Genomic DNA, 13,079 nt, shown 5'->3' with positions numbered 1-13,079 from the left:
CACATAAGACCGGTCCTATACTAACCAGTTTACACACTGCAGCAAGTCATGTCTACACAGTGTGAAGCTTTCTAGCTTATTGAGTATATTTATCAGGAACACACCTGGGCTGGGTGGCGTGCAGTAACCAAAGGGGAGGGATTTGGTCAGCTCCCTATTTAAGAAATACAACAGAGGGGTTTTTTGGTTACGCACACCACAAAAGGACTGTTTAAACTTAACACACATATTGTGGGAGTGCTACCAAAGTGACCAAAATAATTACAAAACAACAAAAGATATTTTGGTGCACATCCAACCACTTAAGTCCACTCTTTCATGGCATATTAGTATATGCTTCTGTCTGCCAAATATACTTACATAGCTTCTAATAAGATTGGGATAAGCATCTCGCAATAATATGAGCTTATATTTGTGCTGCAAAAACAAATATACTTCTATCTGCTAAATATATTTACATAGTTCAAATAAAATTGAGATTAACATCTTGCAATAGTATTGACTTATATTTATGCTGCAAAAATTTTTTTGCTTTTTAAGTGTGAGAATTAAATAAGCTCCAAGATGGCGGTGCCCAGATTAAAAATGCAGAGAGGCACACCTGTAAAGGGTTAAATTAACAGGATCTGAAATGAGCTGCAGGCACAGGAGGAAATGTAGCCACCAATCAGTGGGCGCTACCCAGGGTTCTGAACTAAAAATGGGCTGGCTCCAAAGCTTTACATTCCTGCTTTTTCAACTGAAGATACCAAGAGAACGAAGAAAAATTGATAATAGGAGTAAGTTGGAAAGTTCCTTAAAATTGCATACTCTATCTGAATCATAAAAGAAAAAAAAATGGGTTTCATATCCTTTTAAGCTCTACACTGCAGAACTAATACTAAAGGCTGATGTACTGTAAGGGTGTAGGAGACATTGGTGCATGTGTGCATAAAACATTTTTAAATAAGCTGTATTTAATTAATGTATTTTTCAATAATTATTGTCATCAGTCTTCTACACCCCCTGTATCTGTCTCACCCACACACCTCAGCCTCAGAACCTTTATATACAGACACTTAACCCTACAGAGACATTCCTTCTCACATACACCACTCCCTCCTATAACACCTCATGTAGACATATATAAAGTATTATAGAGAGGTTCCACATGTCATTAACATGCACCCGTCAGCACCTTACATCTAAACATTTAAGACTATATGACGTACCATGTGCCTCACACACAACTCCCTCACCAGAAATCTTATATAGAGATATCCAATATTCTAGAATGATTCCCTCTGCCTCATAAACAAAGCAGCTCCCCAGTACCTTATACAAATATATATATATAATATTACAGAGAGGCTTCCACAGTCTCACACAGACCCCGACCCCAGTACCTTATATACAGGCTTCCTGTGCAGCTGTTGCTGGAACAACCCACGGTGATTCTGTCAAGATCGTTGACACGTAGCAGGAACCACACAGAACCGTAAAGCGGCCTTAAATATCCGTAGCAGCTCAGTGGACTTCATAACATGACAGGCTTTTTATAATTTTATATCCAGTAAGTGCATATATGTTAGCGCTTATTGTGTGTTTAAATAAAACTACACTTGAGTTGGAGTTTGTGCTCTTGTTATTTTTTTGCACACCTTTATATACAGGTATATAATATCATAAAGAAGTTTCCTCTGCATCACACACACAGCACCCTCCCCCAGTGCCTTATATAAAGATATATAATATTATAGATAGGTTCCATCTGCCTCGCACACATTCAGACCAAGTACCTTATGTACAGATATATAATATCATAAAGAGATTTCCTCCGCCTCACACATGCAGCCCCCTTCCTGTGCCTTATATACAGATATACAGTGAGGCAAAAAAGTATTTAGTCAGCCACCAATTGTGCAAGTTCTCCCACTTAAGAAGATGAGAGGCCTGTAATTTTCATCATAAGTATACCTCAACTATGAGAGACAAAATGATTGTCTGATTTGGAAAGAATTTATTTGCAAATTATGGTGGAAAATAAGTATTTAGTCAATATCAAAAGTTAATCTCAATACTTTGTTATATATCCTTTGTTGGCAATGACAGAGGTCAAACGTTTTCTGTAAGTCTTCACAAGATTGTCACACACTGTTGATGGTATGTTGGCCCATTCCTGCATGCAGTTCTCCTCTAGAGCAGTGATGTTTTGGGGCTGTCGCTGGGCAACACGGACTTTCAACTCCCTCCAAAGGTTTTCTATGGGGTTGAGATCTGGAGACTGGCTAGGCCACTCCAGGACCTTGAAATGCTTCTTACGAAGCCACTCCTTCGTTGCCTGGCCGGTGTGTTTGGGATCATTGTCATGCTGAAAGACCCAGCCACATTTCATGTTCAATGCCCTTGCTGATGGAAGGAGGTTTGCACTCAAAATCTCACGATACATGGCCCCATTCATTCTTTCATGTACACGGATCAGTTGTCCTGTTCCCTTTGCAGAGAAACAGCCCCAAAGCATGATGTTGCCACCCCCATGCTTCACAGTAGGTATGCAACTCGGCATTCTCTCCTCCAAACACGACGAGTTGTGTTTCTACCAAACCGTTCTACTTTGGTTTTATCTGACCATATGACATTCTCCCAATCCGCTTCTGGATCATCCAAATGCTCTCTAGCATACTTCAGACGGGCCCGGACATGTACTGGCTTAAGCAGGGGGACACGTCTGGCACTGCAGGATCTGAGTCCCTGGCGGCGTAGTGTGTTACTGATGGCAGCCTTTGTTACGTTGGTCCCAGATCTCTGCAGGCCATTCACTAGGTCCCCCCGTGTGGTTCTGGGATGTTTGCTCACCGTTCTTGTGATCATTTTGACCCCACGGGGTGAGTTCTTGCGTGGAGCCCCAGATCGAGGGAGATTATCAGTGGTCTTGTATGTCTTCCATTTTCTAATTATTGCTCCCACAGTTGATTTCTTCACACCAAGCTGCTTGCCTATTGCAGATTCAGTCTTCCCAGCCTGGTGCAGGTCTACAATTTTGTTTCTGGTGTCCTTCAACAGCTCTTTGGTCTTCACCATAGTTTAGTTTGGAGTGTGACTGTTTGAGGTTGTGGACAGGTATCTTTTATAATGATAACAATTTCAAACAGGTGCCATTAATACAGGTAATGAGTGGAGGACAGAGGAGCCTCTTAAAGAAGAAGATACAGGTCTGTGAGAGCCAGAAATCTTGCTTGTTTGTAGGTGACCAAATACTCATTTTCCACCATAATATGCAAATAAATTCTTTCCAAATCAGACAATGTGATTGTCTGTCTGGATTTGTTTCCACATTTTGTCTCTCATAGTTGAGGTATACCTATGATGAAAATTACAGGCCTCTCTCATCTTCTTAAGTGGGAGAACTTGCACAATTGGTGGCTGACTAAATACTTTTTTGCCCCACTGTATAATATTACAGAGCAGTTCCCTCTGCTTCACTCACACACACAGACCCCCACCCCAGTACCTTTTTTATATACAGATATATAATATCTTAGAGAGGTTCCCTCTGCCTTACTCACACACACACACAGCCCCATGCACTGTGCTTTATATACAGGGATATATTATTGAGAAGTTCCTGCACACATAACAGGTAAATGCTAGTGCAAGACACACACAGAACATAATATATTAAATATCTTATATTGTTTATCTTCATCCACCTATAACACTCACATACCCAACACAGAGAATCTGCCTGTTTATAGCTGCAAATGCATTTATACTGACTGATCTTCATACTTTATTCTCATTGGACCCCATGATCCCAGCACATCCTTTTATTAACCAATGACCGTTTTTGTGTTAGAATAAACTTCTTCTCATGACCCAGGTCATTGCATCCAACATCCTGGTGCTCATTTTATAAACCTTGAATAGCAGCTAGATCCATAGCAGCTAAAGGACCCGTAATATCACAGAAGCCAGGTGACTGCTATGACATCATTGGTCCTTTAGCCGGACTGGATCGAGCCGCTACTAGGTGAGAGATGTGATTTTAGTAGCTATGTGTGGCGGCTAACGGAATCGCCTGCGGGTGAGGGGGGTCTGTGGTGAGGAAGAGGAGAATTGTACAAGGGCTGGGGTGTGAGACAGATTAGGGCTTAGAATCTGTACATGGGGTGTTTATACAGGGACTGGGGTGTAAGAAGGGGCTGGGCTTCTGTACATTTGCTTTGGCTTGGGTTATCTGATAGAGGGGGGCTGATAGTCTGTACATGGGCTGGGGTGTGAGACAGAGGGGGGCTGAGTGTTTGTACAGGGACTGGTGTGTGAGTCAGAGGGGATTCTGAGCTTTGTACAGGGGCTAGGATGTAAGACAGAGGGGGGCTGGGGTTTTAGACGGGGGCAGAGTCTTTGTACAGGGGCTGGGGTGTGAGACAGAGGGGGTGCTGAGTGTCTGTACAGGGGCTGTGGTGTGAGACAGAGTGGGGCTGAGTGTTTGTACAGGAGCTGGGGTGTAAGACAAGGCGGAGTTGAGTGTTTGTCCAGGGATTGGGGTTGGAGACAGGGTGCTTAGAGTCTGTACAGGTGCTGAGGTGTAAGACAGATGGGCTGAGAGTTTATAATAATTGTATATTTATCATTTGCATATGTGATGGAGTCACAGGAAGTCAGTCTGTATGGTGGCCCCTTACAGGATGTGACATAACTGGGAAAAAGTTTTTAATATTTATTATAATTAGATATTTTATTACTAAACTAAATATGATGAGGAAACCATGTCCCAGAGTAATACAATTTATATAGTTATATGATGTTGTTATAACAGAAGCATAGCTGTTCAGAGGTTAGTTGGTATAAGGATCATAAAGTGCAAGTAGTAGGGCAAATACAACTATCCAGCCCTTAGGCCCTGACATTTTTTTTTTCTCTCCAGATGCTGTGCCACTTTGTGCCCAGTATTTGTTGTGCCCTCAGTTAAGCATGCCTCACTTTTTTGTAATTTTGTTTGATGATGAAGGAAATATTGGAGTTAGTTGATTCAGGGGTAGATTCTGGTTCGAGCATAACTAGCAGATGAAGAACCGAGGGGCAGCAGGACAGAGCTACCAGTTTGGGATAATCCCATAAATTACAGGATGACTGGTAACCAGGGAGCCGCAGAACTTAGTGTTTTACATCTGCTTCCTGATTTATCAGATAACAGCACATTTCTGTATACAGTCACCCTTCTCTTGCTTCTGATGAGCTTAATATTAAATACATGTGTCACCCCATAACGTGTGACAAAGATGCTATATAATGATTGTCACATTATGTGTTATCTGCAGCTTGTCATATATGTAGTATTAGATTGTGCATCCGTGAAATAAATATATTACATAATCATCTTTTTTTACCATAATATAAAGGAAGAGCTCTGAGTCTCCCATCTCTCATTTTTGCCGTCTTTTTTTCTACTTGCAGGTGTCGCATTTATAGCACCAGACTCGGTCACTGACAATAAACAAGATGAACAAATACAGGAATCAGATGGCAGAGCAGTTTCTGAGTCAGGCACTGGGCATCATCTGCCTGCTGACCGGAGAGGTGAGAGCTGCTGTCAGCTCACTAACCTTAACTTCAGTTCACCCAGGCCATCTCATTAACCCTAATTTCATCTTATCTAGACCATCTCACTAACCCTAACATCAGCTCACCCAGACCATCTCATTAACCACTAATGTCAGCTTATCAAGACCATCTCACTAACCCTAACATCAGCTCACCTAGACCATCTCACTAACCCTAACATCAGCTCATCCAGACCATCTCACTAACCCTAACATCAGCTCACCCAGACCATCTCACTAACCCTAACATCAGCTCACCTAGACCATCTCACTAACCCTAACATCAGCTCACCCAGACCATCTCACTAACCCTAACATCAGCTCACCTAGACCATCTCACTAACCCTAACATCAGCTCATCCAGACCATCTCACTAACCATAACATCAGCTCACCCAGACCATCTCACTAACCCTAACATCAGCTCACCTAGACCATCTCACTAACCCTAACATCAGCTCACCCAGACCATCTCACTAACCCTAACATCAGTTTACCCAGACCATCTCACTAAACCTAACTTCATCTCACCCAGACCATCCCACTAACCCTTACATCAGCTCGCCTAGACCATCTCACTAACCCTTACATCAGCTCACCCAGGCCATCTTGCTAACCCTAAATTAAGCTCACCCAGGCCATCTCGCTAACCCTAACTTCAGCTCACCCAGATCATCTCACTAATCCTAACTTCAGGTTACTCAGGCCATTTCACTAATCCTAACTTTAGCTCACTCACCTACACAACCTTCCGATGCAAATCTCCCCCAGCACCCAGGGGCCCCTGCACAACCCTTTGTTGCTGAAAAAAAAAAATAATTGTAGCATCCATGACCCCCCACCATAAAGAAAAAGCCCAAGCATCTAAAGCCCTACTACATGACCCCATTGCAAAAAATGACACTAACTATCAACAAAAACAAAACAAACTAATACATAAGGGACTCCAGCACCCAAGGAATCAAAATGTTGAACTTTTTGTCCCCTGATCACAACCTCTCAAATGTTGTATCTTACGTTAATATCTGATCCAGCAATGTTTATATTCTTGATACAAGCTCATATCCTTAGTTTTTAGCATCTTTTATCTGTAGAAATCCCCCAAAATGATCCACTCTACTTTATGTATTTGTTTTGTGATGATTGAGAGAAGTAAAATAATAACTTTAGTCCAGGCATACAGAGTCTGAGGATTTTCTCATGCATATTATAGGAATACACCATTGTGAAGAAGAGGCCCTCCAACAACAGCATTCACCCTCTGAGCGGAAAGGTGAGTACTGCTAGGGAGCGTGACATTATACCTGTGTCAGGGCACAGTGATTCTCTTTACTGACCCATCTGGCCCTGGTGTATTTCCTACCTTCTGTCTGCGTCTCTGCATGTTCTCAGTAACATTATCATGGCTCTGTCAGTAAAAGTGTGTGACATAATGAGTTGTGTGTGTGTGTGTTTCAGGTGCCTATAAAGTTTGATGATGTTGCTGTGTATTTCTCTATGGAGGAGTGGGAGTATATAGAGGGACACAAGGAGCTTTACAAGGACGTCATGATGGAGACTCACCAAGCACTAAGGACTATGGGGATCCCAGGAAACAAAAGCTCAGGTAACGTTGTGTAGTAATAAAATATCTCACTCAGGAAATGGACAAACACAACAGAAGTGACTGACATAGTAAATCACCAGTGAATCAGTTAAAGGGACACTCAGGTTAAATTACATTTTCATGATTCAGATACAGCATGTAATTTTAAACAACTTTCCAATTTACTTCCATTAAAAAAAATGTGAACAGTCTTTTATATTTACAATTTTTGAGTCACCAGATCCTACTGAGCATGTGCAAGAACTCATAGACTATACGTATATGCATTTGTGATTGGCTGATTGCTATCACATGGTACAAGAGGAGTGGAAATATACATAACTTTGAAATTTGTTATAAAAAAATCTACTACTCATTTAAAGTTCAGACTAAGTGCTATTGCATTGTCTTGTTATCTTGCATTTGTTGATTATGCAAATCTAATGTGTTGACTGTTCCTTTAATTGTGAACTAATACACTGTCTGATTATAATTTAGTTTTATACCTAACATAAATGTTAAACAAAAAGGGTAATAAGAGGATTTAAAAATAAAATAAAAATAGTTTTAAATTAATTATATATTAAACTATATACAGTATGTTTATATTCTTTTTATAAATATTTTGTATGCAAAAAGTAACCACTGCTTTGTTTTTGTTCTTTTAAAAAATTGGAATACATTTTAAGATGTTATTCTTTATTAGAACTAACAGGTCACAGTGATGAAAATCTAGACACAGGAGCACATTCAGAACAGAATATTCAGCCAGTGGTGAAATCAGCAGATGTCGCTGCAGGTGAGGGCGCTATAGCTGAAGCTAATAATGTTTTTTTTCACCATTTGAAAGCTCAGATTTGATTTAAAGGGACAATTTTTTTTATTTCATGATTCAGATAAATATTCAATTTTAAACAACTTTCCAATTTACTTGTATTATTACTTTTGCTTCATTCTCTTTTGTATCTTTTGTTCAAGGAGCAGCAATGCACTACCGGGTGAGTCAATAACAAGAGGCATAAATGCAGCCAGTAATCGACAACTAACTCCCAGTAGTGCATTGCTGCTCCTAAGCCTACCAAGGTATGCTTTTCAACAAAGGGTACCAAGAGAACGAAGAAAATTAGATGATGGAAGTAAAATGCAGTTGTTTAAAATTGTATGTACTATCCAAATTATTAAATTTTTAATTCTGACATTACTATCTCTTCATTTCTTATTAATAATTATGTAAGCAGTAGACCTGAAGACAGGTGAATTGCAATTGTAAAATACCGATGTGTTGTCAGATATGTACGGAGCAGTGGTTGGGGATAAAGGGGTGAGTTAACACATTACAGATATTTTTTTCTTCCTCTGCATTGAGTCTTATTTGCATAAAACTAGATCCGTGTGAGCTAGCTGCATTTAAATCTATTTAGTAGGGTTGCACCGATACTAGTATCGGTATCGGTACCGATACCAAGTATTTGCATGAGTACTTGTACTCGTGCAAATGCACCGATACTTAAACCGATACCTCCACTTCCTACCCATATGCTATCTTGTGGCATTTTTTTCAAACTGCATGTTCCCATTTCATTTTAAACTGGAGTGGAGACTAAACTAAAAATTGTTTACTACTGTTGTGCCAATACAAATTGCTGTTATTTGTATTATTGTAGTAGAGATCACTGTACCTCGTTCAGACAAACCCCTGAAGTACTGGGCAGTTAATAAACAGATTTCCAGCTCTGGCTAAAATGGCCCAAAATATCTTTCTGCCCCATGCAGTAGTGTGGAAAGTGAAAGACTGTTCAACTTAGAGTCGAACCTTCATACAAATGTCAGATTGATGTTATATAACAGCCCTACAATCCAATTGCATCACCCCTTTAAATGTAATATTTTATTGTAATATTTTATTGTAATATTTTTTATTTATAAACATGTTCAGTGAACTTTGTGACAAATAAAACTGTTTTATTATTTCATAATGTCTTTTGAATTACAGAAGGAATCTTAAATTATTATTACTGTATTGTGCTTGGTAAAATGTCACATGACATTAAAATAAAGTATCGGTAATTGGTATTGGCGAGTATTTGAAAACAAGTATCGGTACTTGTACTCAGTCATAAAAAAATGGTATCGGTGCAACCCTACTATTTAGCAAAATCAAATATAAACCTAATTTTATTCTTCATTAGAACGAACAAGTAACAGTGATGAAAATCAAGACACAGCAGCAAATAATGAACTTGCACACAATATTCAGCCAATGGAGACCCCATCAGTCGTCTTTGCAGGTGAGGGATATATGGCAGAAACTTCACAATTTGAAACTTAGCTTCTAAAATAATTTAATCCTCATTAATAGCTATGTAAATAATGAGCCTCAGTACAAACAGATTTCAATGATAAAATATAATTGTTCTGTTATTTTACTAATTGGGAACAGTGATGAAATACTCATATTAATTGAGAAAATATAGGACCAGATTACAAGCAGCACGCTAATGATAGCGTGGGACACAATAAGCAGCATATTACAAGTCCATGGTAAAACTAACAAGAGAAGGGCTAGCACAGCCGACATTCCTCTATTGTAACTTGAACGTACATACATACATTTTATGAACCTCTTTGTTAATAATTATGAAAAATAATTTTTTAACATATATAAATCAAATAACAATGCAATTATGGGAGTTATATTAAAACTGATAGGAATTATATTAAGGTTAATATAACCTGTGTTAATTATGAAAAATACTTTTTGTAACATAAAAAAACCCTCCTTTAAGATATATATATATATATATATATATATATATATATATATATATATATATACCTGACTGGAGTTATATTAAGGTGCATAATGTATTAAATTAATATTGAAAAATATTATTAAATATTGAAAAATATTAGAATTATTTATTATAATTTTTAAGAACCTCTATGTTTTTTCATTATTTTTTTCCCAATATTTTATACGTTTTAACGCACAGGAAGAATCATTTTACTCCTGTCACTTTAGCACCCCTAAGTTATTTCTATAGGGTGCGTAATGTATTTATTTTATATAAAATATTATTTAATAAAAGTAAGTAATTACTTTAGATGTTCTTATAAATTGTACTAAATCATTATAATAATGAATAACATTTTTTAATATTTTATATAAAATAAATACAATATGCACTTTAATATATCTCCTGGTGGGTTTAGCACACGTGTCTCAATAAAAATAACTCAATTCTGTATTTAAATAATTATTATTGGGGTTCTTAAATATTATATTTAATCATTATAATATTTAATTATATTTTATAATAATTGTATATAATATTTTTTTCAATATTTTATATGAAATAAGTACCAAATGCACCTTAAAGTGATGGTAAACTTTCCCCTTTGTATAAACATATCCAGAATGTTAGCAATATTTTAGATGGAGTTTAATGAAACCGTTGGAATGAAGATACGCTTTAAAGGGACAGTCAAGTCCAAAATAAACTTTCATGATTCAAATAGGGCATGTACAGTTTCCCACAAAAGTGAGTATACCCCTCACATGTTTGTAAATATTTTATTATATCTTTTCATTTGATAACACTGAAGAAATGACACTTTGCTACAATGTAAAGTAGTAAGTGTACAGTCTGTATAACAGTGTAAATTCGCTGTCCCCTCAAAATAACTCGGCACACAGCCATTAATGTCTAAACCATTGACAACAAAAGTGAGTACACCCCTAAGTGGAAATGTCCAAATTGGGCCCAATTAGCCATTTTCCCTCCCCGGCGTCATGTGACTCGTTAGTGTTACAAGGTCTCAGGTGTGAATGGGGAGCAGGTGTGTTAAATTTGGTGTTATCGCTCTCGCACTCTCTCATACTGGTCACTGGAAGTTCAACATGGCACCTCATGGCAAAAAACTCTCTGAGGATCTGAAAAAAAGAATTGTTGCTCTACGTAAAGACGGCCCAGGCTATAAGATTTCAGGGATTGCCAAGACCCTGAAACTGAGCTGCAGCACTGTGGGCAAGACCGTACAGCGGTTTCACAGGACAGGTTCCACTCAGAACAGGCCTCGCTGTGGTCGACCAAAGAAGTTGAGTGCACATGCTTAGCGTCATATCCAGAGGTTGTCTTTGGGAAATAGACATATGAGTGCTGCCAGCATTGCTGGATAGGTTGAAGGGGTGGGGTCAGCCTGTCAGTGCTCAGACCATACGCCGCACACTGCATCAAATTGGTCTGCATGGCTGTCGTCCCAGAAGTGTCAGGGTGCCAGGAATCGGACTGAGACGAGAAGTGCAAAAATAATCACACCATTATTAATAGCAAAAAATAATAAAAAGTCCACAAGTCAAATAACAAGCCAGGAGTCAAAACCAGAGCTGGTAGTCAGACGAGCCGAGTCAGGAGCCAAAGCGAATAGTCAGACGAGCCGGAATCAGCAACAATGAAAACAGCAGAGTCAGGAACAAGCCAGGGATCAGGAACCAGGAAGGACGTCAGGCAGCCAGGTAATACACAGGAACTCTCACAAACAGTTCTGAGACAACGCAAAAGCAAAGCATACTGAACAGAGGCCCTTTAAATAATAAGTGATGACTGCATCCTGTCTCACACGGATGATGCACACCAGTCTGGCCATAAAAGGAAGTGCAGGAAATGAGCAGCATCCCCCACAATGCACCATAGTCGGTAAGAGAGGTGAGTAAAATGGCTGCCAGCAGCACATGGCAAACAAAACAGGGAAAAAACCCTGACAAGAAGGAAGCCTCTTCTAAGGATGATGCACAAGAAAGCCAGCAAACAGTTTGCTGAAGACAAGCAGACTAAGGACATGGATTACTGGAACCATGTCCTGTGGTCCGATGAGACCAAGATAAACTTATTTGGTTTAGATGGTGTCAAGCGTGTGTTGCGGCAACCAGGTGAGGAGTACAAAGACAAGTTTGTCTTTCCTACAGTAAAGCATGGTGGTGGGAGTGTCATGGTCTGGGGCTGCATGAGTGCTGCCGGCACTGGGGAGCTACAGTTCATTAAGGGAACTATGAATGCCAGCATGTACTGTGACATACTGAAGCAGAGCATGATCCCCTCCCTTTGGAGACTGGGCCGCAGGGCAGTATTCCAACATAACGACCCCAAACACACCTCCAAGACGACTACTGGCCAAGCATGTCTCCTAAACCTTAACCCTATTGAGCATCTGTAGAGCATCCTCAAACGGAAGGTGGGGGAGCGCAAGGTCTCTAACATCCACCAGCTCTTTGATGTCGTCATGGAGGAGTGGAAGAGGACTCCAGTGGCAACATGTAAAGCTCTGGTGCCCAAGAGGGTTAAGGCAGTGCTGGAAAATAATGGTGGCCACACAAAATATTGACACTTTGGGTCCAATTTGAACATTTCCACTTAGGGGTTTACTCACTTTTGTTGACAACGGTTTAAACATTAATGGCTATGTGTTTGAGTTATTTTGAGAGGACAGAAAATTTACACTGTTATACAGGTTGTACACTCACTACTTTAATACATTGTAGCAAAGAGTCATTTCTTCAGTGTTGTCACATGAAAAGATCTAATAATAAAATATTTACAAAAATGTGAGGGGTTTACTCACTTTTGTGAGATACTGTAATTTTAAACAACATTCCAATTTACCTTTATAACCAATTTTGCTTTGTTCTCTTGGTATTCTTAGTTGAAGCTAAACCTGTGTAGGCTCATATGCTAATTTCTTAGACCTTGAAGGCCGCCTCTTAGCTGAATGCATTTTGACAGTTTTTTTACTACTAAAGGTCATTAGTTCATGTGTGTCATATAGATAACATTGTGCTGATGCACATGGAATTACCTAGGAGTTAGCACTGATTGGCTAAAATATAATTCTGAAACAAGGGGGCAGAACTGAAAA

The 13,079-nt window shown here is 39.2% G+C and overlaps 1 protein-coding gene across 1 annotated transcript in view; it reads left to right on the top strand.

Moving 5' to 3' along the window:
* The window catches only part of LOC128657417 (oocyte zinc finger protein XlCOF7.1), a 95,284-nt gene that overhangs the window by 27,676 nt on the left and 54,529 nt on the right, over positions 1-13,079 (top strand). The window contains exons 2-6 of the mRNA XM_053711760.1: positions 5,437-5,559; positions 6,795-6,854; positions 7,040-7,187; positions 7,873-7,965; positions 9,356-9,454. Coding sequence (XP_053567735.1) covers positions 5,482-5,559; positions 6,795-6,854; positions 7,040-7,187; positions 7,873-7,965; positions 9,356-9,454 — 478 coding nt within the window. The 5' untranslated portion in view covers positions 5,437-5,481. The remainder of the gene's footprint in view (positions 1-5,436; positions 5,560-6,794; positions 6,855-7,039; positions 7,188-7,872; positions 7,966-9,355; positions 9,455-13,079) is intronic.

This window comes from Bombina bombina, chromosome 4 (assembly GCF_027579735.1).
Source record: "Bombina bombina isolate aBomBom1 chromosome 4, aBomBom1.pri, whole genome shotgun sequence".
Taxonomy (NCBI): domain Eukaryota; kingdom Metazoa; phylum Chordata; class Amphibia; order Anura; family Bombinatoridae; genus Bombina; species Bombina bombina.
This window is presented reverse-complemented; position numbering and strand designations above follow the sequence as displayed.